This window comes from Carcharhinus amblyrhynchos, chromosome 24 (genome assembly GCF_965287045.1).
Source record: "Carcharhinus amblyrhynchos chromosome 24, sCarAmb.v2.hapA, whole genome shotgun sequence".
Taxonomy (NCBI): Eukaryota; Metazoa; Chordata; class Chondrichthyes; order Carcharhiniformes; family Carcharhinidae; genus Carcharhinus; species Carcharhinus amblyrhynchos.
Window position 1 is genome coordinate 1,222,240 of NC_137347.1, and position 27,261 is coordinate 1,249,500.

The 27,261-nt window shown below is 45.7% G+C and overlaps 1 protein-coding gene across 1 annotated transcript in view; it reads right to left on the reverse strand.

Annotated features, from left to right (window-relative positions):
- Nucleotides 1–27,261, reverse strand: part of kcnq4 (potassium voltage-gated channel subfamily Q member 4) — a 545,719-nt gene that overhangs the window by 29,667 nt on the left and 488,791 nt on the right. The window contains exons 10-11 of the mRNA XM_080211232.1: nucleotides 23,015–23,232; nucleotides 19,144–19,246 (exon numbers count right to left, since the gene is read on the reverse strand). Coding sequence (XP_080067358.1) covers nucleotides 19,144–19,246; nucleotides 23,015–23,232 — 321 coding nt within the window. The remainder of the gene's footprint in view (nucleotides 1–19,143; nucleotides 19,247–23,014; nucleotides 23,233–27,261) is intronic.

Consider the following 27,261-nt stretch of genomic DNA (forward strand, 5'->3'; position numbering starts at 1 on the left):
CCCTCCCCCCCAGGCTGCGTTACTTCTACTCCACAGTGGGAAGCTAATTATGTTCATTGTGCAGGGAATTAGCTCCCACTTAACTGCTACCAAATGCAATTTAGTGCAAGGTTCAGAATAAAGTGAGCAGCACACAGGGATCACAGGCTGTCAGGCCCCTGACCAATTTGAACTGGTGACGCCAACGGGAATCTCCAGGTTCACTTGGAGAGGTCTGACACACCTTAGCCGGCTTTAGTTGTAGGAAAGGGAGGGGAGGTTTATTCTTTCGTGGGACGTGGGTGTTGCTGGCTGGCCAACATTTATTGCCCATTTGTATCTGAGAGCAGACTGGAACTTTGAGGAGGCAGAAGAGGGAACAATGACGAGGTAGGAGAGGAAGCCAGCAAGTAAACATGTAGAATGTTGAAAGAGTCTGTTCTTTGAGCAATCCATTTGTCAATGCTGTGCCCTGGAATCTCATACTGAGCTTCCAGCTGAGGACAGTGCCCTGGAATCAGCCACATAGACCCCATCCCTGGAATTGAAACAATGGATAGTGGAACAAGGCAGGTTTTTTACCCAGAGGATGGTAGGTGCCTGGATCTCGCTGCCGGGAGAGGTAGTGAAAGCAGCTCCGACAGTGACTTTTAGAGGGCGTCTTGACAAATACGTGAATCGGATGAGAATAGAGGGATATAGAAGGGAGGGTTTTGTTTTCATTCATTCGTGGGACATGGCTGGCCAGCATTTATTGCCCATCCCTAGTTAAACATAGAACATAGAACACTACAGCACAAACAGGCCCTTCGGCCCACAAGTTGCGCTGATCACATCATCACCTACCAACCTACAGACCTATCTATAACCCTCAATCTCATTAAACCCCATATACTCATCCAGAAGTCTTTTAAAAGACCCCAGCGAGTTCGCCTCCACCACCACTGACGGCAGCCGATTCCATTCACTCACCACCCTCTGAGTGAAAAACTTACCCCTAACATCACTTCTGAACCTCCCTCCCCGCACCTTAAATCTGTGTCCTCTCGTAGCGACCATTTCAAACCGGGGAAATAGCCTCTGAGAGTCCACCCTATCTATTCCTCTCAACATTTTGTAAACTTCTATCAGGTCGCCTCTCAACCTTCGTCTCTCCAGGGAGAAGAGCCCCAGCTCCCTCAACCTAACTTCATAAGGCATGCCTCCCAATCCAGGCAACATCCTTGTAAATCTCCTCTGTACCCTTTCAATAGCTTCTACGTCCTTCCTATAGTGAGGCAACCAGAACTGCGCACAGTACTCCAAATGGGGCCTGACAAGGGTCTTATAAAGTTGCAGCATTACCTCCCGACTCCTAAACTCAATCCCTCGATTAATGAAGGCCAGTACACCATACGCCTTCTTGACCACATCCTCCACCTGCGAGGCCGATTTAAGAGTCCTGTGGACCCGGACCCCAAGATCCTTCTGCTCCTCAACACTACTCAGACTTCTGCCCTTGATAGTGTACTCGTTCATCCCGTTGGTTCTGCCAAAATGGACGACTACACATTTATCCGCGTTGAAGTCCATCTGCCACTTCTCCGCCCAGTCCTGCATCCTATCTATGTCCTGCTGCAACTTTTGCCATCCTTCCAGACCATCCACAACACCACCGACCTTCGTGTCATCAGCGAACTTACTTACCCATCCCTCCACTTCCTCATCCAGGTCATTTATGAAAATGACAAACAACAAGGGTCCCAGAACAGATCCTTGAGGCACTCCGCTGGTGACTGACCTCCATTCAGAAAAAGCCCCATCCACAACCACTCTCTGCCTTCTGCAGGCAAGCCAGTTCTGGATCCACAAGGCCAAAGGCCTTGAGAAGGTGTCCCTTGAGAAGGTGGGGGTGAGCTGCCTTCTTGAAACACTGCAGTCCGTGTGCTGTGGGTTGACCCACAGTGCCGTTAGGGACGGAATTCCAGGACTTTGACCCAGTGACTGCGAAGGAACGGCGATATATTTCCAGGTCAGGATAGTGAGTGGCTTGGAGGGGAACTTTCAGGTGGTGGTGTTCCTATTTACTTACTGCCCTTGTTCTAGATGGAAGTGGTCGTGGGTTTGGAAGGTGCTGTCTAAGGATCTTTGGTGAATTGTTACAGTACATCTTGTAGACAGTCCACGCTGCTGCTATTGTGGAGGAGGGAATGAATGTTTGGAGATGTGGTGCCAATTAAGTGGGCAGCTTTGTCTTGGATGAGTGTCAAGCTTCGAGTGTTGTTGGAGCTGCATCTATCCAAGCAAATGGGGAGTATTCCATCACATAGAACATAGAACATAGAACACTACAGCACAAACAGGCCCTTCGGCCCACGAGTTGCGCCGATCACATCAACACCTATCTATAACCCCCAATCCCATAAAACCCCATATACTCATCCAGAAGTCTTTTAAAAGACCCCAGCGAGTTCGCTTCCACCACCACTGAAGGCAGCCGATTCCATTCACTCACCACCCTCTGAGTGAAAAACTTACCCCAAACATCACTTCTGTACTTTCCTCCCCTCACCTTAAATCTGTGTCCTCTCGTAGCGACCATTTCAAACCGGGGAAATAGCCTCTGAGAATCCACCCTATCTATTTTATAAACATTTATAAACTCAACATTTTATAAACCTCTATCAGGTCGCCTCTCAACCTACGTCTCTCCAGGGAAAAGAGTCCCAGCTCCCTCAACCTAACTTCATAAGGCATGCCTCCCAGTCCAGGCAACATCCTTGTAAATCTCCTCTGTACCCTTTCAATAGCTTCTACGTCTTTCCTATAGTGAGGCGACCAGAACTGCGCACATTCATAACTTGTGCCTTGTAGATGGTTGGATAGACTCTGGGGAGTCAGGAACTCATCGCAGTATTCCTAACCCTGCTCTTGTAGCCAGTCCGTGTATGTGTTGCATTCAGTTGAGGGTAGAGGGTTTCAGTTTAGTAACATGGGTAACATGGTCAGTGCAGCCTTGGAGGGATGGAGGGCCTGTCCCTGTGCTGTAATTTTCTTTGTTCTATCCCTAGTCAGCATGGTTTTGTAGCGGGTAGGTCGTGCCTTACTAACCTTATTGAGTTTTTTGAGAAGGTGACCAAAGAGGTGGATGGGGGTAAGGCAGTTGACGTGGTATACATGGATTTTAGTAAGGCGTTCGATAAGGTTCACCATGGTAGGCTTCTGCAGAAAATGCAGATGTATGGGATTGTGGGTAATCTAGGAAGTTGGATCAGGAATTGGCTATCAGATAGGAGACAGAGGGTGGTGGTGGATGGTAAATATTCATCATGGAGTGCAGTTACGAGTGGTGTGCCTCAGGGATCTGTTTTGGGGCCACTGTTGTTTGTAATTTTTATTAATGATCTGGATGAGGGTATAGTTGGGTGGATTAGTAAATTTGCTGATGACACCAAAGTTGGAGGTGTGGTAGATTGTGAGGAAGGGTGTCATAGTCTGCAGGGAGACTTAGATAGGTTGCAGAGCTGGGCCGAGAGGTGGCGGATGGAATTTAATGCGGAGAAGTGTGAGGTAATTCACTTTGGTAGGAGCAACAGATGTGTCGAGTATAGGGCTAATGGGAGGACTTTGAATAGTGTGGATGAACAGAGGGATCTAGGTGTGTGTGTACATAGATCCCTGAAAGTTGGGAATCAAGTAGATAAGGTTGTCAAGAAGGCGTACGGTGTCTTGGCGTTTATTGGTAGGGGGATTGAATTTAGGAGTCGCAGTGTAATGTTGCAACTGTACACTACTCTGGTGCGGCCGCACTTGGAGTACTGTGTGCAGTTCTGGTCCCCGCATTACAAGAAGGATGTGGAGGCGTTGGAGAGGGTGCAGAGGAGGTTTACTAGGATGTTGCCTGGTATGGTGGGGAGGTCCTATGAGGAGAGACTGAGGGATCTAGGGTTGTTTTCGTTGGAAAGAAGGCGGCTAAGAGGGGATCTTATTGAAACATATAAGATAATTAGAGGTTTAGATAGGGTGGATAGTGATAGCCTTTTTCCTCGGATGGAGAAAGCTAGCACGAGGGGGCATGGCTTTAAATTAAGGGGGGGTAGCTACAGGACGGATGTCAGGGGTAGGTTCTTTACCCAGCGGGTGGTGAGGGATTGGAATGCCCTGCCTGCTGCAGTTGTAAATGCGTCTAGTTTGGGGGCGTTTAAGAGATCTCTGGATAGGTTTATGGACGAAAAGGGATTGGTATAGGCTAGTGGGTCATTGTTTTTGTAACTGATCGGCGCAACATCGTGGGCCGAAGGGCCTGTTCTGCGCTGTAATGTTCTATGTTCTATGTTCTATGTTCTATGTTCTAGTTGCCATTGAAGGGCAGTTGAGAGTCAACCATATTGCTGTAGCTCTGAAGTCACATGTAGGCCAGACCAGGTAAGGACGGCAGAATTCTTTTCCTAAAGAATGAACGAGATGGGTTTTTCTGACAATTGACAATGGTTTCATGGTCATTAGTAGATTCATAATTCCAGATATTTTTATGGAATTCTATCTCCACTATCTGCCATGATGGTATTCAAATCCGGGTCCCCTGAACACTTAGCTGAGCTTCTGGATCAATAGTCTAACAATGACACCACTAGGCTTCTCTATGTGGTGTGGCCTCTGTGCTGGATGTAGAAGGAGGCTGCCCCCTTGTTCTGGAGTGACCTCAGTGGCCATCCTCTGGCTCCCTGAGGCCTGGAGGGACCCTTTGTACTTAGGGGTCCCTGCACGGATGGAGGACACGTCTGGAGGCACTGGTGTGGGGATGAGGAGCCCCCAGACATAGAATGCAGCTACTTTTCCTCCCTTGGGAGATATAATAAGAACATAAGAACATAAGAAATAGGAGCAGGAGTAGGCCATCTAGCCCTTCGAGCCTGCCCCGCCATTCAATAAGATCATGGCTGATCTGTCGTGGCTCAGTTCCACCTTCCCGCCCTCTCCCCATAACCCTTAATCCCCTCTCTTATCAAAAACCCATCAACCCGCGTCTTAAAAATATCTAGCGAGGCAGCCTCCACCACTTCAACGGGCAGAGAATTCCAGAGATTCACCACCCTTTGAGTGAAGAAGTTCCTCCTCAACTCCGTTCTAAACCGCCCCCCCTTTATCTTGAGGCTGTGCCCCCTAGTCCTACTGTCCTTTCTGAGCGGGAAGAGCCTCTCCACCTCTATCCTATCCATCCCATTCATCATCTTATATGTCTCAATGAGATCTCCCCTCATTCTTCTAAACTCTAATGATATAATTTCCTGCCAATCCGAGATAAGGTCACCTGGAGGAGACTCCAGTTGCCTCATCGCCCTCTTGCCTTGCTGCTGCTGTGTTGAGGTCAGGTATGTAAGTCCACACACATATGAAGCATCCACTGAGTGGTCTGTTGAATCTGGTTCTCCATGAGAGTCACAAAACTCTTGATGGAGGAAGTCATTGCACATACACCAGAGTCACAGCTACACTCATGGCCTGAATGGACTCCTCCATTGTCCAATATGAACTCTAGCAGCTCTGCCAGATGTTTTACGATCCATTGTTTCAATTCCAGGAGATTCCACGTGGCTGATGCCAGAGTATTGCCTTCAGCTAGAAAGCCAGTACGAGATTCCAGGGCAGAGCATTGACAAATGGGTTACTCCAAGAAGATTTGCAACATTCGATATATAAAATTGTTGACTTGCTGGCTTCCTCTTCTTGCTCCCTTTTCTGTTTCCTCAAAGCTGCTCTCAGATACCCCTCATTATTGCTAACAAAAATAAACACACACACACACACCTCTACCCAACTCCCTGACCTCAACACACATACTCAGAAGCTTCTCTGCCCAGGGAAGATGAGTTTAGTTGTAAGGAAGGTGTCATCCTTTGGGGAGAGTGGGGGGTAGCGTCAAGGGTGGTCATCCTGATATTACTAGAATTACATAATGCTCATCAGGTGTATTGAAGATGAAAATGTTAGCAAGAAGCTACTTTTGGTGGCCTGGCATCGATGCTGATACAGAAAGGATTGTGAAACAGTATGACCAGCGCCAGTTCCAGCCGAAGTTACCCACTACAGTTCTCTTGACCCCTGGGAATAGCCAGGTTGGCCATGGGTGAAAGTTGGCGTTGATTATGTTGTCCCGTTTATGGGTACGATGTTGCTTTAGTCTATTCAAAATCGAGGGTGTTGATTAAATGAAGGCCACAATTTCATACGATGCAGTTGAGAAACTGCACCAATGTTTCGCCACCCACAGTGTACTGGGAATGCTAGTCTTGGATAATGGAATGGTGTTCACAAGTGCGGAATTCCAGAAGGTCATGACATTTAATGGAATGAAACATATCCGAACTGCATCATATCAGTGGATTGGCCGAGCTCCAGCTCAGACTTTCAAGGCTGATATGAAGGAACTATCAGCTGTATCCCTAGAAAGGAAGACTGTGTGGTTTCTGTTAGTCCAAGGAACCGCCCTGCACAGTACTACTGGAATAGCAGCACTGAAGACGTGAGAATCTGATTGAGCCTGGAATGTTCTGGAAAGAGCTTTCGAGATAGATGATGCAGATTTTGTGAAGAATTTTGAAAGAGGACCGAGCTGGGTCGCAGGAGTTGTTATGGCCAGGACTGTCCTGTGTAATGAAAGTGCAGGAGAAGTGTTTGGAGAAAAACCAGATCCTTTGCAGAGATGGGAGTGGCTCCCAAAAACCAGTGATCCAGTCACTGCCAACACGTAGTGTTATTTGTCTAAGGAGTGAAATGGCTGATCAGCCAATAGCAGGCCAAGGGAAATAGTGGAAAGTGAGGTGTTGGCATCAGAAGGGAGTCTGAGTGAAGAGAGTCCAACTAAAATCACCTCTACAGTCAGACCTCCATCCATTGAGCTATGTCACTCCCAGGGAAAGAGGAAGTCCCCCAACACACTGAGTTCCTGATAGGTTGTGTTAGAAATGTTCATTGTTGTTAATGTTTTGAAAATTGCATATGTTATTAACATACTGTGTAATAAGGAACTTAAAGAGAAATGGACGCAATAGCTGGACATTTTAAGAGACGTGTATTGGAAGGGTCAGGTGACACAATTGCCCAATGAGGAATGAGCGTAGGGATCTCCGTGCAGAGAGTGGATTTTTGGAGTTGAGATTGGAGACATGATTTCGAGCGCTCTGTAAATATTTGTATGTAATACATGTTGTGTTTATAAGCTGATTGGTGGGGGCCAATTATTGAGATTGAAGTAAAAGTTTATTTATTAGTCACTAGTAAGGCTTACAATTAACATTAACGATGCAATGAAGTTACTGTGAAATTCCCCTAAGCACCACACTCCGGTGCCTGTTCGGGTCAATGCACCTAACCAGCACGTCTTTCAGACGGTGGGAGGAAACCGGAGAACCATGCAGACACGGGGAGAACATGCAAACTCCACACAGACACTAGCCCAAGCTGGGAATCGAACCTGGCTCCCTGGTGCTGTGAGGCAGCAGTGCTAACCTCGGTGCCACCCCCATTATCACACTTAACAACTGATTTCATTCTGCTCCATGGAAACTGCCTGAGGTTGAACCAAACCATGGAGGGGTATGGTCTCTGGAAGGATGGGTGTTTTAGTTCAGCCGGGCAGCAGGGTCTGTGCAGGCTCGGAGGGCTGAAGGGACTGTTCCTGTGCTGTAATTCTCTTTGTTCTTTGTTCAAACTGTTTGCAACTTTAGTGTTATTTCTGACCTCATGATGCATTTTCAATGACGTATTCCCACCATCACCACAACTGCTGACATTCCACCTTAGCAATATCACCCAACTCCATCTGTGCCTTAGTTCAACTATTCCTGAAACCACCATTCTGGCGGCACACTGGCACAGTGGCACAGTGGTTAGCACTGATGCCTCACAGCACCAGGGACCCAGATCCAATTCTAGCCTTGGGTTACTGTCTGTGTGGAGTTTGTAGGTTCTCCCTGTGTCTGTGTGGGTTTCCTCCGGGTGCTCTGGTTTCCTCCCACAGTCTGAAAGACGTACTGATTAGGTGCATTGACCCAAGCAGGCGCCAAAGTGTGGCGACTAGGGGAATTTCACAGTAACTTCATTGCAGTGTTAATGTAAGCCTTACTTGTGACAAATGAATAAACTTTACTTTTCTTGCCTTTGTAACCTTGAGATTTAACTATTCCAATGACCTCCTGGCTGGCCTCTTAAGTTCTATCTCTTAAAATTTGCCCTGCTACCTGAATCCTATCTTGTAAACTGCCTTGTTTGCCAATCTCCCTCCTGTTCACCAATTTACGCTGGTTCCCGGTTAATGCCTCAATTCTTAAATTCTCATCTGTTTTTGAATTTTTCCGTGCTCTCGTTATCCCCATCTCTGTAATTCCCTTCAACTCTACAACTCTCGGAAATATCTGTGTTCCTTTAGACTCCTGAGAATCCCCAATTTTAATCACTCCACAGGGAGGTTGTGTGGTAGAGTGGTAGCACCTCTCCCTCTGGATCAAAAGCTCTAGGTTCAAGTCCAACACTGGGACTTGTTGGCCATGGAAGGGGTGTTTCTTTCACAGTTCAACGGGCTGATAGTCACTTTGGGAATATTTCCACTACTATTCCCAAGTGTGTGGGAAGATATACTTCAAAAAGAAAAATTGGTGGCCATAGATTCAGCTGGCATGGCCCTAAGTTTAGGAATTCTTTGCTTAAACACCCTACTTCTCTTTCCTCATTTAAAACAGTCTTTAAAACCGAGCTGTTTGACTTAGATCATCAGCCTTGATATCTTCCTGTGTGGCTCATAGTCATATTTAACCCCATTACACCCCTATGAAGTGCGGTAGGATATTTTACCATGTTACATGTGTTCACTAAATATAAGTTATTGCTGTTGGGTGTAACATTGGTATCAGGTATAAATAGCCCGTAAGGTGTATAGAATCGCAGCGAGACCTGGGGGTGCAAGTGCACAAGTCTTTGAAGGTGGCAGTGCAAGTGGAGAGTGTGGTGAAGAAAGCCTATGGTATGTTAGCCTTTATAGGAAGGGGTATAGAATATAAGAGCTGGAGTCTAATGTTGCAGTTGTACAGAATGTTGGTTAGGCCGCATTTAGAGTACTGCGTACAGTTCTGGTCGCCTTACTACCAGAAGGACGTGGAGACTCTGGAGAGAGTGCAGAGGAGGTTTACCAGGATGTTGTCTGGTATGGAAGGACTGGGGTATGAGGAAAGATTGAAGAAACTGGGGCTCTTTTCCCCTGAAAGACGTCGACTGAGGGGGGATCTAATAGAGGTATATAAGATTATGAAGGGTATAGATAGAGTAAACAGAGGTAAGCTATTTCCTATGATAGAGACACATAGGACAAGGGGCCATGGACTTAAGGTGAGGGGGGAGAGGTACAACACAGATATTAGAGGGAGGTTTTTCACACAGAGGGTAGTGGGGGTATGGAATGCTCTGCCAAGTAAGGTGGTGGAGGCAAACACACTAGAGTTGTTTAAGAGTAACTTAGACAGGCATGTGACTGAGTTGGAGATGGGTGGATATAGGAGAACCTTTTAAATAAGGGTCATTAGCATTGGGGCTTCCCTGGTAATGTAAATGGGTATAGTATGATAATAATGTTTTTTCTCTTTTCATTCACAGGTTTTAAGTCGGTCCGCCTCGTGTCCAATGAGGGGCATACACGTGATGGGTCGTACTGGGGCTGCTCTTGGTTGTTTGAGATTGGCCTAGTGCTTCATGTCGTTAGTGTGCGCCTAAACTGGACAAGATACTGGGCAAGACGACAGCTCAGTGACTATCACTGATTGCTGTGCAGACACATGGATTTGGGCTGGTGTCTGTGGGAGGTTGCGCATTCTCCCCGTGCTTGCGTGGGTTTTCTCCGGGTGCTCCGGTTTCCTCCCACACCCCAAAGATGTGCTGTTAGGCTGATTGGCAGGAATAAATTGTTCCTAAATCAGTTTCCCTCAATCTGGATGGCCATAAAACATTAGACAGGGGTCGTGGGTAGAGAGGGGGACTGGTGGTGTTGAGATGGCGGCGCGGGCTTGTTGGGCCGAAGGGCCTGTTTCCCGGGCTGTTTTTGTTCTTTGTTCTTTTTGTTGTTAAATATTGCAACTGGGTAAAAACATACCAGCGCATGGAGGTGGCATGGAGTAAAAACCAGGGCACTTTTTAAAAATCCATTTATAGGATATGGTTCAGCCAGCACTTCCTGCTCATCCCTAGTTGCCCTTGAGAAGACGGTGGTAAGCTGTCTTCTTGAACCGTTGCAGTCTTGTAGTCCCTAAGATGTAGGTATACCCACAGTGCTGTTAGGAAGGGAGTTTGACCCAGTGACGGTGAAGGGATGGTGGGCGATAAGTTTCCAAGTCAGGATGGTGAGTGGCTTGGAGGGGAACTTCCAGCTGCTGGTTTTCCCAGGTATTTGCTGCCCTCATCCTTCTAGCTGCTGCAGTCTGGATCCAAACATTCTGCCACCAATAACTTAATAAGCACCGACATTGAAAGTTCTGTAATCAGTGAGTCTATCACCGCGGGCAGTGTTCTCATTCTAGTTTCTTAGATTCTAATTTCGCTGATTTAGATCACCCGTAAATTTGAAGATGACAGTGTGAAATCTGATTACATTCCATAAATCAGCGTGCAATTCGAGAATTCAAATCCTGGGAGACAATCGCGCTGCTCACGTTTCACTGCCTCTGTGAAATTTGAGTTACAATGCAATTCAATAAACTGACTTGAAAAATTCATCAGCTGCCTTAGAGAGGAATTACGTTTCTTAAACCCCCACACACTCTTCAACCTCACAAACCAGCATCTCTCAGCCAGCCTCTGAATTCTACAACTCCGTCTTTAACCTTTGCCACTTTGCAACAAGCTGGCGGGTTCTCTTAATCCTATCACAATCTAGAACTTTTCACATAATTTATATTCAAAAGGTGTGCCCTCATCAGCAGGCCAGCCTTAAACTAATGAAAAGAATCTTGTATTTGTTCATATCTTTCCCCCAGCAGAGAGGAAGCAGGGTTTGTTTGGGACAAGGCAGATGGGGAATGAAGTGATCTCTGCCATCCTGTCGCGGTTATACCTTCGCACTACAGCTGATCAGATGCCTCGCTGCAATCAAATACATACTGACTCTTTCCTGAATTTTACATTCAACTTGGACAGGCTTGCAATAAAACTGTCTCAAACTTCTGGATTAGAGAGTTTGAAAATCAGAGAGTAATCAGAGGACACAATAGGAGATCGACAGAGAACAGAGAGAGACAGCAAATGAGACCATAAGACACAGGAGCAGAATTAGGCCACTCGGCCCATCGAGTCTGACCCACCAATCATGGCTGATATTTTTCTCATCCCCATTCTCCTGCCTTTTCCCCATAATCCCTGATTATCCGATCTATCTCTGTCTTAAAGACACTCAATGACCCGGCTTTTATAATCTCCTGTGGCAAAGAGTTCCACAGATTCACCACTTCCTGGCTGAAGAAGTTCCTCCTCATCCCTATTTCAAAGGATTAATCCCTTTAGCCCTCTGGTTCTAGTTTTTCCTACTAGTGGAAACATCCTCTCCACATTCCACTCTATCCAGGGCCTCGCAGTATTCTGTAAGTTTCAATAAGATGCCCCCCCTCATCCTTCTAAACTCCAACGAGTACAGACCCAGAGTCCTCAACCGTTCCTCTTACCACAAGCTCTTCATTCCAGGGATCATTCTTGTGAGTCTCTTCTGGACCCTTTCCAAGGCCAGCACATCCTTCCTTAGATATGGGACCCAAAACTGCTCACAATACTCCAGATGGGGTGTAACCAGAGCCTTATCCAGCCTCAGAAGTCCATCCCTGCTCTTGTATTCTAGCCCTCTCAACATGAATGCTAACATTGCATTTTCCTTCCCAACTGCCCACTGAACCTGAACGTTAACCTTCAGAGAATCTTGAACAAGGACTCCTGGTCCCTTTGTGTTTCTGATTTCCTGAGCGTTTTCCCATTTAGAACATAGTCTATGTCTCTATTCCTCCTTCCAAAGTGCATAACCTCACACTTTTCCACATTATATTCCATCTGCCACTTCTTTGCCCACTCTCCGAACCTGTTCCAGTCCTTCTGCATCCCTCCCTTTTCCTCAATACTACCTGTCCCTCTACATGTCTTTGTATCATTTGCAAACTTAGCAACAGTGCCTTCAGTTTCTCCTTCCAAATCATTAATGTGTGAATGGTTGTGGTCCCTTTCCAAGGCCAGCACATCCTTTCTTAGATACAAAGCCCAAAACTGTCCACAATATTCCAAATGGGGTCTGATCAGAGCCTTATACAGCCTGAGGCACACCACTAGCCACTGGTACCATCTCTCTGCCTTCTGCCAATCAGCCAATCCTCTATCCGTGCCAGGATCTTATCCTTAACACCTTGGGCTCTTAACTTATTTAACAGTCTCCCATGTGGCACCTTGTGGAAATTTAAATAAATCATGTCCACTGGTTCTCCTTTATCGAGTTTCCATGTTACCACCTCAAAGAACTCTAACAGTGGGCGGCACGGTAGCACAGTGGTTAGCGCTGCTGCTTCACAGCTCCAGGGACTTGGGTTCGATTCCCGGCTCGGGCCACTGTCTGTGCGGAGTTTGCACATTCTCCTCGTGTCTGCGTGGGTTTCCTCCGGGTGCTCTGGTTTCCTCCCGCAGTCTAAAGATGTGCGGGTTAGGTTGATTGCTAAAATTGCCTCTTAGTAGCCTGAGATGCATAGGTTAGAGGGATAGTGGGTAAATATTGTTGGGATATAGGGGTCGGGGCCTGGGTGGGATTGTGGTTGGTACAGACTCGATGGGCTGAATAGCCTCCTTCTGTACTGTACAGTTTCTATGAACAGGTTTGTCAGACATGACCTCCCCTTGACGGAGCTGTGCTGACTCAGTCCCATTTAATCATACACTCCCAAATACTCCGCAATCTCATCTTTAATAATCAGAGTACACGATGGGAGATTGACAGGGAGTGGAGTGAGAGTAATCAGAATATACACTGGTTACCGAAACAGAGCATGTAGTTTAACACAGTAATTGTTTTTAATGAACACTGAGCCCTGGTCTTCTGGAGTGCAAGTTTCTTAGTGCCTGAGGTGTATATATAAATAAATCAGATTCAATTTACACAACATCCTAATATGTCGATGGGATAGTTAATCCTTTGGAATTTTCTTTGCATTCAGAGCACTTTGCTCATTTTATAGAAATCATGCTCCTTAATTACTTCTCACTGACAGGAAGCCACATTGAGGAACACTGAAAAATGATCATTTATGACTCACCATTGATGACACATTCCTGCCGTTGCCACTTCCTCAAACTCTCATTCAATCCCAAGTCCAATATCTGTCACAAGGGCTACCTAGTTCCATGTGTGTAATTATCTTCCTCCATTTCTGGGCCATCCATCACTGGGATCCTCATCCACCTGTTTGCCAGTTGAAGATTGATCCCCTGGCCAGTCTCCCATCCGTCATTCTCCCTGAACCTCTGTTTGTTCAACTCACTTCTGGCATTAGTGTAATCCATACAGGGTTCTGCTTACCCACCATTCCTACCCTTACTGCCCTACATGGACTCTGGTTTGCCAAGCTCTCTGTTCAAACACTTCCTCAGCCTCCCCTCACCCTGACTCTGTGTTCCTATAATTCTGGTCTTTGTGCATTTCCTCTGCTTCCCCCTCCCCTGGTATGCTCAAAATACATGGGTGATTCTTGCTGCAGCTGTATAGGGCATTGGTGAGGCCGCAGCTGGAGTACTGTGTGCAGTTTTGGGCACCGCACTTACGCAAGGATATTTTGGCCTTGGAGGGAGTGCAGAGGAGGTTTACTAGGCTGATACCGGAGTTGAGGGGGTTGAGCTATGAGGAGAGGCTGAATAAACTAGGCTTGTACTCGTTAGAATTTAGAAGAATGAGGGGAGATCTCATTGAGACATATAAGATGATGGATGGGATGGATAGGATAGAGGTGGAGAGGCTCTTCCCGCTCAGAAAGGACAGTAGGACTAGAGGGCACAGCCTCAAGATAAAGGGGGGGCAGTTTAGAACGGAGTTGAGGAGGAACTTCTTCACTCAAAGGGTGGTGAATCTCTGGAATTCTCTGCCCGTTGAAGTGGTGGAGGCTGCCTCGCTAAATGTTTTTAAGACGCGGGTTGATGGGTTTTTGATAAGAGAGGGGATTAAGGGTTATGGGGAGAGGGCGGGAAAGTGGAACTGAGCCACGACAGATCAGCCATGATCTTATTGAATGGCGGGGCAGGCTCGAAGGGCTAGATGGCCTACTCCTGCTCCTATTTCTTATGTTCTTATTTCATCAGTTCGATGCAGAGATGCTACTTTGTCTGTTGGGGATCTGGAACTAGACAATTCAGGTGTGAAATCAAAAGAAATTTTTCATACAAATGGTACTGGAATGTGGAAGTCACTCTCAAAAAAGATTGTAGGTTCTAGGAATGAATTAAAATGATCAGAGCTGGTAAGATCTTAATGTTGCCTCTTCTCAAGAAGATCTGCTGCATCTTGTGACACTCAGGTATTTAACAGGCAAGGGATCGAGGACTCTGGGATGGAATTTCCACCTGCCAGAGGTTGGCAGTTCTTCTATATTCAGCAATGTCACAGAGGAGGCGATGGCTGCTGCTGGTGTTACACCTTGGATTGAAGAGTAGGTGCTGGGTGGGATTGTGGTCGGTGCAGACTCGATGGGCTGAAGGGCCTCTTTCTGCACTGTAGGGTTCTATGATTCCTTGGATCAAAGAGGCACCTGGCAAAGGTAGGCATTGGTGGAAGTGGGGTTCGCAGGAAAGGGCGGTGCAGGATGAGGCTGGAGGTTAGAGGGCTCAGCTGCAAGGGCAGTGGGGTGGCTCTCAGTGGGTACACCTTTCTGATGCCAGATCTCTCAATCAGGCTTTGAGGGCATTTGAAGGAGGAATAGCCCTCTGTGGGTGTTAGGATTTGCTTCTTCTTCTCCCAACTCATGCCTTTGGTTTTTGAAATTTAGCCAAGCACTCATACTGACCACTGCTATCCAAAACATTATTGTAACTGCAAGAACATGACATTGGATTTATCGTGCTGGTAAATCTCCTTTGCACCATCTCAAGAGCACTCACATCCTTCTTAAAATGCAATGGCCAAAAGCTGATGTCGACCTCTAGGTGGGGCTTAGCAGGTACCAGGACAGGTGTCCTCTCCATTTCAAAGCAGAACTTGTCAATAAATGGAAGGAGCAAATGCTCAGCTTTTTTCTTGCTGTGAAATGTATCTTCAAATTTTACTGCCAGACAATAAGGAGAGTTTATCAGTACATTTCTCCAACTTTTGAACACATGACATTTTCTCCAATGGATAAAGTTCTGCAAAGCACATTTCACAGAAATCATACAAACCCTCCAGTGTGGAAGGAGGCCATTCGGTCTGCACAGATAATAATCCCACCCAGGCCCTACCCCCACATCCCTACATATTTTACCCGCTAATCCCTCTAACCTACACATCCCAGGACACTAAGGGGCAATTTAGCCTGGCCAAACAATCTAACCTGCACATCTTTGAATTTATAAACCTTTATCGAGCTCTTTCTAAGCCCAGCCAGAGTTCTATATCCAGTTTTGGCCACTGCATTGTAAGTAGAGTGTTACTGCTTTTAAGGGGATCCAGATGAAATTTACCAGCAAGGTTCCGGGGATGAGGGGTTTTACTCGCTAGGTTAGTCGGACAAGCTGGGGCTTTTCTTCCTAAAGCAATTGGGACCAAAAGGAGATTTACCGGAGATGTACAAGGCCTTAAGTAAGGTAGACAAGGAAAATCCATTGGCTGATGGCAGAAGGACTAGGGGACACAGATTTAAGATTTTGCCCAAAAGCTGCAAGGTTTGTGAGCCTAAACTTGTTTTATTCAGTGACCTGGAACTCACTGCCCACAGACGTAGTGGAAGCAGAAGCAATTTATGATTTTTAAAGTAAATTACTCAGGCATTTGGAAGGAAATGAATTTCAGGGCTATGAGGATACAGCAGATTTGAATGGATTCTCCATGGAGAGTTGGCTTGGATTCGATGAGTCAAATGGCCGCCTTCTATGCTGGAAATGACTCTATGTCAACACTTACACTTACAAGAGTTGTCAACATATGGTTAACCTGCTGTGCAGAACAGGGCCTGTGATAAATAACAGCAGTCAAAACATAACGAGAACATAGAACATAGAACATTACAGCGCAGTACAGGCCCTTCGGCCCTCGATGTTGTGCCGACCAGTGGAACCAATCTAATGACCCTCTAACCTAAACTGTTCCAATGTTATCCATATGCCTATCCACTGACCATTTGAACGCCCTTAAAGTTGGCGAGTCCACAACTGCTGCAGGCAGGGCATTCCACGCCCTTACTACCCTCTGAGTAAAGATCGACATTACAGTACAGCATCTAACAGTGGCATCTGAAGGTGTGAAAACATTTTAAACTTACCTTTCAGAGTCTTTCCGACTCCTCAGCAGCCAGTGGTCACATTCTCCACAGAGGTGTGTTTTATTCAGAGCTTCCAAAACCCGCACAGGCACCAGAAAATAGTGTGCGTGAGGAATTATAATTTTCCTACAGCCCTCACAGTGGGGGCTCTGACCTCCAAAGTACATTTTGTACCCAGGGCCTTGCCAAACCATTAAAGGGCCACACAAAACTGGGGTCAGGAAGGCAACGGAACCTTCTTTCTTTGGCAATAAAAATCAAAGTTCAGTGTTTCATGAGCCGATTCCCACATCCATTTGGAGACAGGAATCTAGCCCAGAGATTTACATTAGCAGTATTCAGTATTATATGGTGTAAAACATACATTTTCAGCTGATTTATCTTTGCATCGACACAAATGTTTGGAGACACATTAATGAATCTTCAGGTGTCACACTTAAGAACATAAGAACACAAGAACATAAGAAATAGGAGCAGGAGTAGGCCATCTAGCCCTTCGAGCCTGCCCCGCCATTCAATAAGATCATGGCTGATCTGTTGTGGCTCAGTTCCACTTTCCCACCCTCTCCCCATAACCCTTAATCCCCTCTCTTATCAAAAACCCATCAACCCGCTTCTTAAAAATATTTAGCGAGGCAGCCTCCACCACTTCAATGGGCAGAGAATTCCAGAGATTCACCACCCTTTGAGTGAAGAAGTTCCTCCTCAACTCCGTTCTAAACCGCCCTCCCTTTATCTTGAGGCTGTGCCCCCTAGTCCTACTGTCTTTTTTGAGCGGGAAGAGTCTCTCCACCTCTATCCTATCCATCCCATTCATCATCTTATACGTCTCAATGAGATCTCCCCTCATTCTTCTAAACTCTAACGAGTACAAGCCTAGTTTATTCAGCCTCTCCTCATAGCTCAATCCCCTCAACTCCGGTATCAGCCTAGTAAACCTCCTCTGCACTCCCTCCAGGGCCAAAATATCCTTGCGCAGGTGCGGCGCCCAAAACTGCACACAGTACTCCAGCTGCGGCCTCACCAATGCCCTATACTTCTGAACTAAACTTTATAAAAATATGACTAACAACGACCATTTCCCTCTACCTTTTCCCCAGCCCTGCTTTAATGTTCTCCGTTAGGGGCTGTGGGTTTTAAACAAAAATAAAAGACATGGAACAGGATTTTCCTGTCCCGCCCACCATGGAAATCATAGTGGGTGGGACACAGACTATGTGGGTGGGATTTTGCAGTCTTGGGGCAGGCGTGATTGGAAAGTCCTGCCCATGATTTCAAACTAACACCAACAGATTTATTCTAGGAGATTTTTCCTGTATAGAGAGAAACTGAAACTAAAACAGCTTTACAGCACCCTAATGACAGCACAACCAAATCATGTGATTAGCTCTCAAAACAAGCATACCTGTTAAATATGTAACAGTTGGGGAGGTTTAGGAGCACCTTTAACTATAAGGAACATTGCTGGCAATAGAAAGCATTTTATAATCAAACACAAAATCTATTTACATGCGAATTATCTCTATTTGGCCTCAGAAAGCTTTTTTTTACAGCAGTTAGGACTTTGTAGCTTTAAATAGACAACTTAATTCCAGTTCCAGCTGAGCAACTGTGTGTATCTAATTGAAAGGTTTGTTAGTAAGTGAGCAGATATCCTCCATCCCTGTGATACCGATGACTTTTTATCTGGGATCTGGTCATCACTGGCTGGACCAGTATTAATTTCCCATCCCTAGTTGCTCTTGAGCTGAATGGCTTGTTAGGTCATTCCAAAGGGTAATTTAAGAGTCACCCACATTGTTGTGGGTTATATGTAGGCCAGACCAGGTAAGAACAGCAGATTTTCTTATCTAAGGGATATTAGTGAACCAGTTGGATTTTTACAAAAATCAGCAATGATTTCATGATCATCATTCCACTTTTAATTCCAGATTCAAATTTGCCATGGTGGGATTTGAACCCCTGTTCCCAGAGTATTACCCTGGGCCAACTGGATTATTAGTTCAGTGACACTAACACTGTGCCACCTCTTCCCCTAAACCTATATCTGTTATATTTAGGCTGGGGAAAACCCCTCTTTAGTAAATTTATTTAGCAGTTTTGTCCTCAGGTGAAAATATACAGAGGGTGATGTTTTAGCTGGTTCTCCCTGCTTATTTGTAACCTTGATGGGTAAACTACTAAAGCCTCTGGGCAACACACAATCATAGAGCCCTACAGTGCAGAGAGAGTCCCTTCAGCCCATCGAGTCTGCACCAAACACAATCCCACCCAGGCCCTACCCCCATATCCCTACATATTATACCCACTAATCCCTCTAACCTACACATCCCTGGACACATTTCTTAGCATGGCCAATCAACCTAACCCGCACATCTTTGGACTGTGGGAGGAAACCGGAGCACCCGGAGGAAACCCACGCAGACACGAGGAGAATGTGCAAACTCCACACAGACAGTGACCCGAGCCGGGAATCGAACCCAGGACCCTGGAGCTGTGAAGCAGCAGTGCTAACCCACTGTGCTACCGTGCCGCCCAAGAGCTCCAACAGACTCAGCCAGTCTCAGCCTTGAACCTGGTCTCTCAGTAATCTGATTTTTTTTTCCACTGGCCAGGACGTGCAGTGTGTTAGTGCAGCTTGAGGAAGTGTTAAGTCTGCAGGTTGCAATGAAACACTGACCTAATGGCTCGGATGAGGGTTTTCACAACAGGCTTTACGTCCTCCATACTGATATCACAGTGAAACGCCTTTTCATCATAGTTGTCGTCTCCCACATTCTCAGCTTAAAGACAAACAAAGAAAGAGTTATCGCAGTATCGAAAACACAGAAAGAAAATAAGACTTGCATTTCCAAAGCACCTTTCATGACCTCAGAGCATCCCAATGGTCTTCACAGCCAAAGATGGAGTCACAAAACAATTAAAGGGTCTGAACAAAAAACCCACTTTAAAAATAATTTCTGAGTCCCCAACTTTCCCCTTGCTTCCCATCACAGCTGTGTGAGCGTGAATATTGATAGACTTTATAACCACGGGGAGAGCATCAGTGAGGGGCCTGCCTTTACCCAAAATCCACAGGTTGTCTTGGTCAATGAGAGACAAGTACCTGGAAGGGACACTTCTGCCCAGTAACCTGGGGCCTCACTGAGGAAGTAAAGGTGTCTGCCAGGCCTCAGTCCTGTACACCTCAATTAAAGTGGGAACCCAACACAACTTTTGTGTCTTGAGGTTTTTCTGAAGAGATATTGGGGGTGAAATTGGTGGAACAGCACTGTGAAATAGAACCACAGAACCCTACAGTGCAGAAGTAGGCCCTTCGGCCCATCGAGTCTGCACTGACCACATTCCCACCCAGTACCTACCCCCATATCCCTGCACATTTTACCCGCTAACCTATGCATCCCAGGACACTAAGGGGCAATTTCTTAGCATGGCCAATCAACCTAACCCGCACATCTTTGGACTGTGGGAGGAAACCGGAGCCCCGGAGGAAACCCACGTAGACACGAGGAGAATGTGCAAACTCCACACGGACAGAGACCCGAGCCGGGAATCGAACCCAGGACCCTGGAGCTGTGAAGCAGCAGTGCTAACCCACTGTGCCCCAGGGAAATGGGCTCACAGCAAATTGGCAGCTGGTTTTTCAAACAGTTTGTGATTTTCCATTGATCTGGAAAATATTGTCAGGATTTTTAAGTTCAAACCACATAAAAGCAACAGGGCAGGAGTCCAATTAATGAGTCTGAAAGAATCTCAAAAACTGTGATTCTGTGAGTTTCAGTGGAAAGAAGTTCAAGTGCAGTGAGAAATGGACAGTCAATTTGTACTAGTGTTACTGACTTGGAACAATTTCACCACCAATGTCTTGCAGCAAAATTAGCATAGCTTGACCTCAGTGTTCGTGGGGAAAAGTTAACTGGACTTCCTGCTTCAGAGAACTGTTCAACAACCTGGTGACAGGGTGGGTGGCACAGTAGTACAGTGGTTAGCACTGCTGCTTCACAGCTCCAGGGTCCTGTGTTCGATTCCCGGCTCAGGTCACTGTCTGTGTGGTGTTGGCACATTCTCCTCGTGTCTGCGTGGGTTTCCTCCGGGTGCTCCAGTTTTCTCCCACACTCCAAAGATGTGTGGGTTAGGCTGACTGGCCATGCTAAATTGACCCTAGTGTCAGGGGGATTAGCAAGGCAAATTGTGGGGTTATGGGGATTGGGCCTGGGCGGGATTGTGGTCAATGCAGACTCGATGGGCCAAATGGCCTCCTTCTGTACTGTAGGGATTCTATGAGAACATGTACCACAGGTCAAGAAAGGACTCACAGTTGGAGCCAGGGAGTCAGACAGAGCAGTTGCTTTGCAAGTTACTCTGACCGTGTATATATTATTCTTTATTTGGCAATAAATCCTATTGAAGCTTCATTGAGTCACCCTCAATCTACCATACTGCCACTTAGAATCAAGGCTGACCATCCCAATTCTCCAGCAATGTTTAACACTGTTACAGCTTTCTCCTGGACCACTCTTTAGCAATGGTTCTGTTGACTTGTAAAGGGGAAAAGTGACTTGAGTCACCAATGCATTCTGAAAAAAAATTTAGGGAATGAATTAATTATTTGTGAAAGAGTGAGAAAGGAGTGAGGTGTGATGAAAGTTGCTCGCTTTAGTTACAGCTAGCATCAACAGACATATTGGACTGAGTGGGGGTTTTCATGCTGCAATTTTCATGTTGCTATCAAGGTGTGAGATGGAGATTTAGCATTTTAGACAGTCAGTGCTGCAGTAAACACAGTAAAAAGTCTGACAACACCAGGTTTAAATCCAACCGATTTATTTGATAGTAAACTCACTAGCTTTCGAGGTTGTTTCCCTCTTCGTCAGGTGAATGGAGAGCTCTGGCCTCAGACAGAGCATATAAAGCACAGACAGTTTACAGATTACTGATTAGAATGTGAATCTTTACACCTAACCTGCTGTTCAAGTCTTAAAGTGGCCAACAATGTGTGTGGAAGGAGCACTGATCACAGGTTACAGAGATGTGTATTGTCTCCAGACAGTACAGTAAGTGAGGTTTTGCAAACCCAGGCAAGTCACGGGGGTTACAGATAGTGCGACATGAACCCAAGATCCCTGTTGAGACCGTCCTCATGTGTGCGGAACTTGGCTATCAGTCTCTGCTCAGCGACTCTGCGCTGTCGTGTGTCGTGAAGGCCGCCTTGGAGAATGCTTACCCGAAGGTCAGAGGCTGAATGCCCGTGACCACTGAAGTGTTCGCCAACAGGAAGGGAACAGTCTTGCCTGGTGATTGTCGAGCGATGTTCATTCATCCGTTGTCGTAGCGTCTGCATGGTCTCCCCAATGTACCATGCTTCGGGACATCCGTTCTTGCAACGTATCAGGTAGACAATGTTGGCCAAGTATGTACCGTGTACCTGGTGGATGGTATTCTCACGTGTGGTGATGTCACACATTTAGCCTCTGACCTTCGGGTAAGCATTCTCCAAGGCGGCCTTCACGACACACGACAGCGCAGAGTCGCTGAACAGAGACTGATAGTCAAGTTCCGCACACATGAGGACGGTCTCAACAAGGATCTTGGGTTCATGTCGCACTATCTGTAACCCCCGTGACTTGCCTGGGTTTGCAAAACCTCACTTACTGTACTGTCTGGAGACAATACACATCTCTTTAACCTGTGATCAGTGCTCCTTCCACTCACATTGTTGGCCACTTTAGGACTTGAACAGCAGGTTAGGTGTAAAGATTCGCATTCTAATCAGTAATCTGTAAACTGTCTGTGCTTTATATGCTCTGTCTGAGGCCAGAACTCTCCATTCACCTGACGAAGAGGGAAACCTCGAAAGCTAATGAGTTTACTACCAAATAAATTGGTTGGATTTAAACCTGGTGTTGTCAGACTTCTTACTGTGTTTACCCCAGTCCAACGCCGGCATCTCCACATCATGACTACTATCGATGCAGTAAACACTGACAGGTCAGGTGCAGCACGGACAGACTCAGAATAAAGATGTCTCTTCAGTATCCCAGTGAAATCCCCCTCCCTTCACTCTCAGAACAACATCTCTACGTGTTTGTTCAGTGGGACAATTCTGTGTGAAAGATCCCATAATGCCTGTAATCCAATAGATGCAGCCAGTGCCAAGACCGCTGGGAGTTAGTCCATAAACTGTACATGAGGCTCATTAGAGATGTAAAAATGGTTTAAATGAAATGAGCTGGGTGGCCTTACCTCCATCTCTCTCAGGCCACATTACTTTTCTCTTATCCTACACTGTGGGCTCCGTTGTCCCAGATCCCCCCACCCCCTATGAATAGTTAATCAGCATCTGGAAAAGCTGCAGCACTCCCAAATTCCAGCCCTCGCACTCTGATCCTCCTCTGGCTATCCCAGCAAACATTATGGAGCGAGGTCAGCATACTCCTCCTTGGGTACAAAGAGTGTCTTAGCTAGACAGCAATACGGCATGTCATTAACTCTGCGGGCCAGTTTGGTAGCTCAGGTAACATTTACACACTGCTTTGAGGTTTCTCTCTTACTTTCTACTGTTGTTCTGGGCTTTAATCGGAGTGATGCTCGGAAACGGGTTCTGTCATTGAAACTCCAACTCTTCTGCACCTTAGTAGGGCTGACCTGTGCCGCGTTCTCTGTGCTGGGTGAGCGTTGGATACTTGGGGCTGACGTTTGCTTGCTTCGTATGCTCTGAATCCTTGGACTATTCATCTTCATTCTGTCTCTGAAGCCTAGCTTCTGGTTACTGAAACAAGGCAGAAGAGCATGAAAATCCTTGTATCCATCAAAAAAAGTACTTAACCATTACAAAACCAAAATATTTGTTTAAAATCTATTTATACTGTTCATAGAAATACGAGCAAAATAATTTAGGAACAGGGAAAGTTCATGACTATCAAGGAGTCTATCCTTATTAATCTCATGTATCTTCTCAACATATCTCTACTATGTCCATAAACACATCACATAGTTTGGTAATTTATTACAAAACTCAATCACATTTTGTGCGCAAATGTTTCCCAAGACTTCCCTTCTTACTCTTAGCAACTTTGTTTAAAACTTGTCTCCACCTGAGAGTTTAACCCACAGGGGACACTTTACTAAAATCATCTTCACAATCTTCAAATCTTCAATTGGCCCAACTTCTAGTCTAATTCTTTCCAAAGAAGAATTTCCATAACCTTTCCCCAGGATGTAAAGTTCCTAAAGAGTGTTGAAGATAAATTTCTAGTTTTTTTTATTCCTGATGCTCAAAACAGATCAACTTGTATAAAAATATTTGAATAAATTTGTATAAAAATATTTGTATAAAATTTGTATAAAAATATTTGTATAAAATTTGTATAAATATATTTGAATCTCTGGTATGAGTAGTATTGGATTTGAGCAGCCACTGAGTTGGAAAATACTCATAGAACCATAGAAAATTACAGCTCAGAAACAGGCCTTTTGGCCCTTCTTGTCTGTTGCCGAACCATTTTTTGCCTAGTCCCACTGACCTGCACTTGGACCATATCCCTCCACACCCCTCTCATCCATGAACCCGTCCAAGCTTTTCTTAAATGTTAAAAGTGACCCCGCATTTACCACTTTATCCGGCAGCTCATTCCACACACCCACCACTCTTTTAATTTTAATTTTAACTCTTTAATTTTCATTCCTTTCTTATAAGAACAGAAAATGCTGGAAAAACTCAGGAGGTCTGACAGCATCTGTGGAAAGAGAAACAGGATTAATGTTGAGTCCATATGATTCTTACTCCACTCTGAAGAAATTGTATGGACTTGAAATATTACCTCTGTTTCTCTCTCCACAAATGCTGCCTGTTCTGCTGAGAGATTCCAGTAATTCCTGTTTTATTTTACAGTATATCTTTCCTTTCATGTTTGTCCTTGATACGCTTGTTGACCAGTTTATCATGTTTCAAGATATCTATCCTTGATCAACATTTCCCAGGATGTAGCCTTGGTTCAAAATTACCATTTTATTGAAAGCTTTGGAATCATAAGTTAGCTGTTTGACTTTGTTTATTTTGTTGGAAGTTGCTGCAAAGTTGCTCCTGAGGCTTTTTGTCTTGTATTCATCAGGGCAACTGCTAGAAGGTCAAAGTTCAAAGGATTATGACAGTTTATCGTACAGGAGAAAAGGGGTGTTAGTTGGTTGTTTGGCTGATGGAGAAAGCAATGGGGAACTATAGGCTCCCTGTGCTTCTGCGTAATTTAAAAAAAGGCACAAGGCTTGAACATATTCCTTTTGTTTGCTGAGAATAGGTAAGAATGTATGTCATTTGTAACAAGTGAAAATGAGCCATGTTTTGAACTCGACTGATTTGTGGAATTGGTTATTAGTGTCGTTATTATCACACTCACGATTGTTCAGCAAGTGCTGCCCAATTGTGGTTATCTGTAAATAAAAGGAACATATTCACGCCTTTTCTGAATTACATGGGGAGCCTCGTGTTCCCCCATTGCTTTGTCTCTTGCAATGTCTTAGCCAATCAGAGTCAGTGTGTCAATGAATCAACATCCATTTCTCTGACCAATGAATTGTCTTCATTGTTTGAAATTTGGCATTCTTGTGCTTGTCCCAATGACGGCAAGATAAAAAGCTTCAGCAATGTGTCTCCTTTCTAGAAATATTTGAATTCTGTCCTCCCAAGCAGCTGATTATTGGAAATGTGTGGGGGATAGCACCAACTGTTCAATCTAAAATTAGATAATATGAGGAAATTGTCACTGTTATATGTGTAAAATGGATCAACAATTAACGCAACGATCAGGAGAGAGAGTCTGACCCACACACCAACTGGGAGAGACAGTCTCAATCACACACTGACCCTGAGAGAGAGTCTGACCCACACACCAACCAGGAGAGACAGTCTCAATCACACACTGACCCTGAGAGAGAGTCTGACCCACACACCAACCAGGAGAGAGACAGTCTCAATCATACACTGACCCTGAGAGTCTGACCCACACACCAACCGGGAGAGACAGTCTCAATCACACACTGACCCTGAGAGAGAGTCTGACCCACACACCAACCGGGAGAGACAGTCTCAATCACACACTGACCCTGAGAGAGAGTCTGACCCACACACCAACCGGGGGAGACAGTCTCAATCACACACTGACCCTGAGAGAGAGTCTGACCCACACACCAACCGGGAGAGACAGTCTCAATCACACACTGACCCTGAGAGAGAGTCTGACCCACACACCAATCGGGAGAGACAGTCTCAATCACACACTGACCCTGAGAGAGAGTCTGACCCACACACCAACCGGGAGAGACAGTCTCAATCACACACTGACCCTGAGAGAGAGTCTGACCCACACACCAACCGGGAGAGACAGTCTCAATCACACACTGACCCTGAGAGAGAGTCTGACCCACACACACTGTGGAGATGCCGGCGTTGGACTGGGGTAAACACACTAAGAAATCTCACAACACCAGGTTAAAGTCCAACAGGATTATTTGATAGTAAACGCCATAAGCTTTCGGAATATTGTTCCTTCTTCAGTTGAATGGAGAGTTCCGTGCTCAGTTCATTACAGGAAGGATGTGGAAGCTATAGAAAGGGTGCAGAGGAGATTTACAAGGATGTTGCCTGGATTGGGTGGCATGCCTTATGAGGATAGGTTGAGGGAGCTTGGCCTTTTCTCCTTGGCGAGACGAAGGATGAGGGGTGACTTGATAGAGGTGTATAAGATGTTGAGAGGTATTGATCGAGTGGACAGTCAGAGGCTTTTTCCCAGGACTGAAATGGCTGCCACAAGAGGACACAGGTTTCAGGTGCTGGGGAGTAGGTACAGAGGAGATGTCAGGGGTAGGTTTTTCACTCAGAGGGTGGTGGGTGTATGGAATGGGCTGCCAGCAATGGTGGTGGAGACGGATTTGATAGGGTCTTTTAAGAGACTTTTGGATAAATACATGGAACTTAGTAAGATAGAGGGTTATAGGTCAGCCTAGTAATCTCTAAGGTAGGGACATGTTCGACACAACTTTGTGGGCCGAAGGGCCTGTATTGTGCTGTAGTTTTTCTACGTTCTATGTTTAGTGTAGTGGTGATTATTTTGTTACACTCCTGAGTTTTCAGGAGGTTTTTATTCCTCTCTGTCCTCTTCCTCTTCATTTTCTTCTCCCCATCTGACTGTAAGCGATGGTTTGTGGGGAAAGAAATCTTCAACGTGTGCAGACTCTGGTTTGCAGCGAAGTCCTGAGTACCCATTCGGCTCTCTGAAGCTCCGTCTTTTCCCTCCATAAACACACACACTTCCCCGCTGACTATTATATCCCCTAAATTTTCACCTTTCCCCTGCCCATTCTTCCTACAAACATCATATGTTCTCTCCTTTGATCCTTCCACAATGGGGGGAGTGTGTGGGAGAAGGTGTAAAGATTCCCTACGTCTATAAATCAAATCCAGCTGTATTCCTCCTCTATCCCTCCCACCTGCCTGTCCTCACTGTTTCTTCAACTGCTGTTTGTAATTTTTATTAATGATCTGGATGAGGGTATAGTTGGGTGGATTAGTAAGTTTGCTGATGACACCAAAGTCGGAGGTGTGGTAGATAGTGAGGAAGGGTGTCATAGTTTGCAGGAAGACTTAGACAGGTTGCAGAGCTGGGCCGAGAGGTGGCGGATGGAGTTTAATGCGGAGAAGTGTGAGGTAATTCACTTTGGTAGGAATAACAGATGTGTCGAGTATAGGGCTAACGGGAAGACTTTGAATAGTGTGGATGAGCAGAGGGATCTAGGTGTCTGTGTA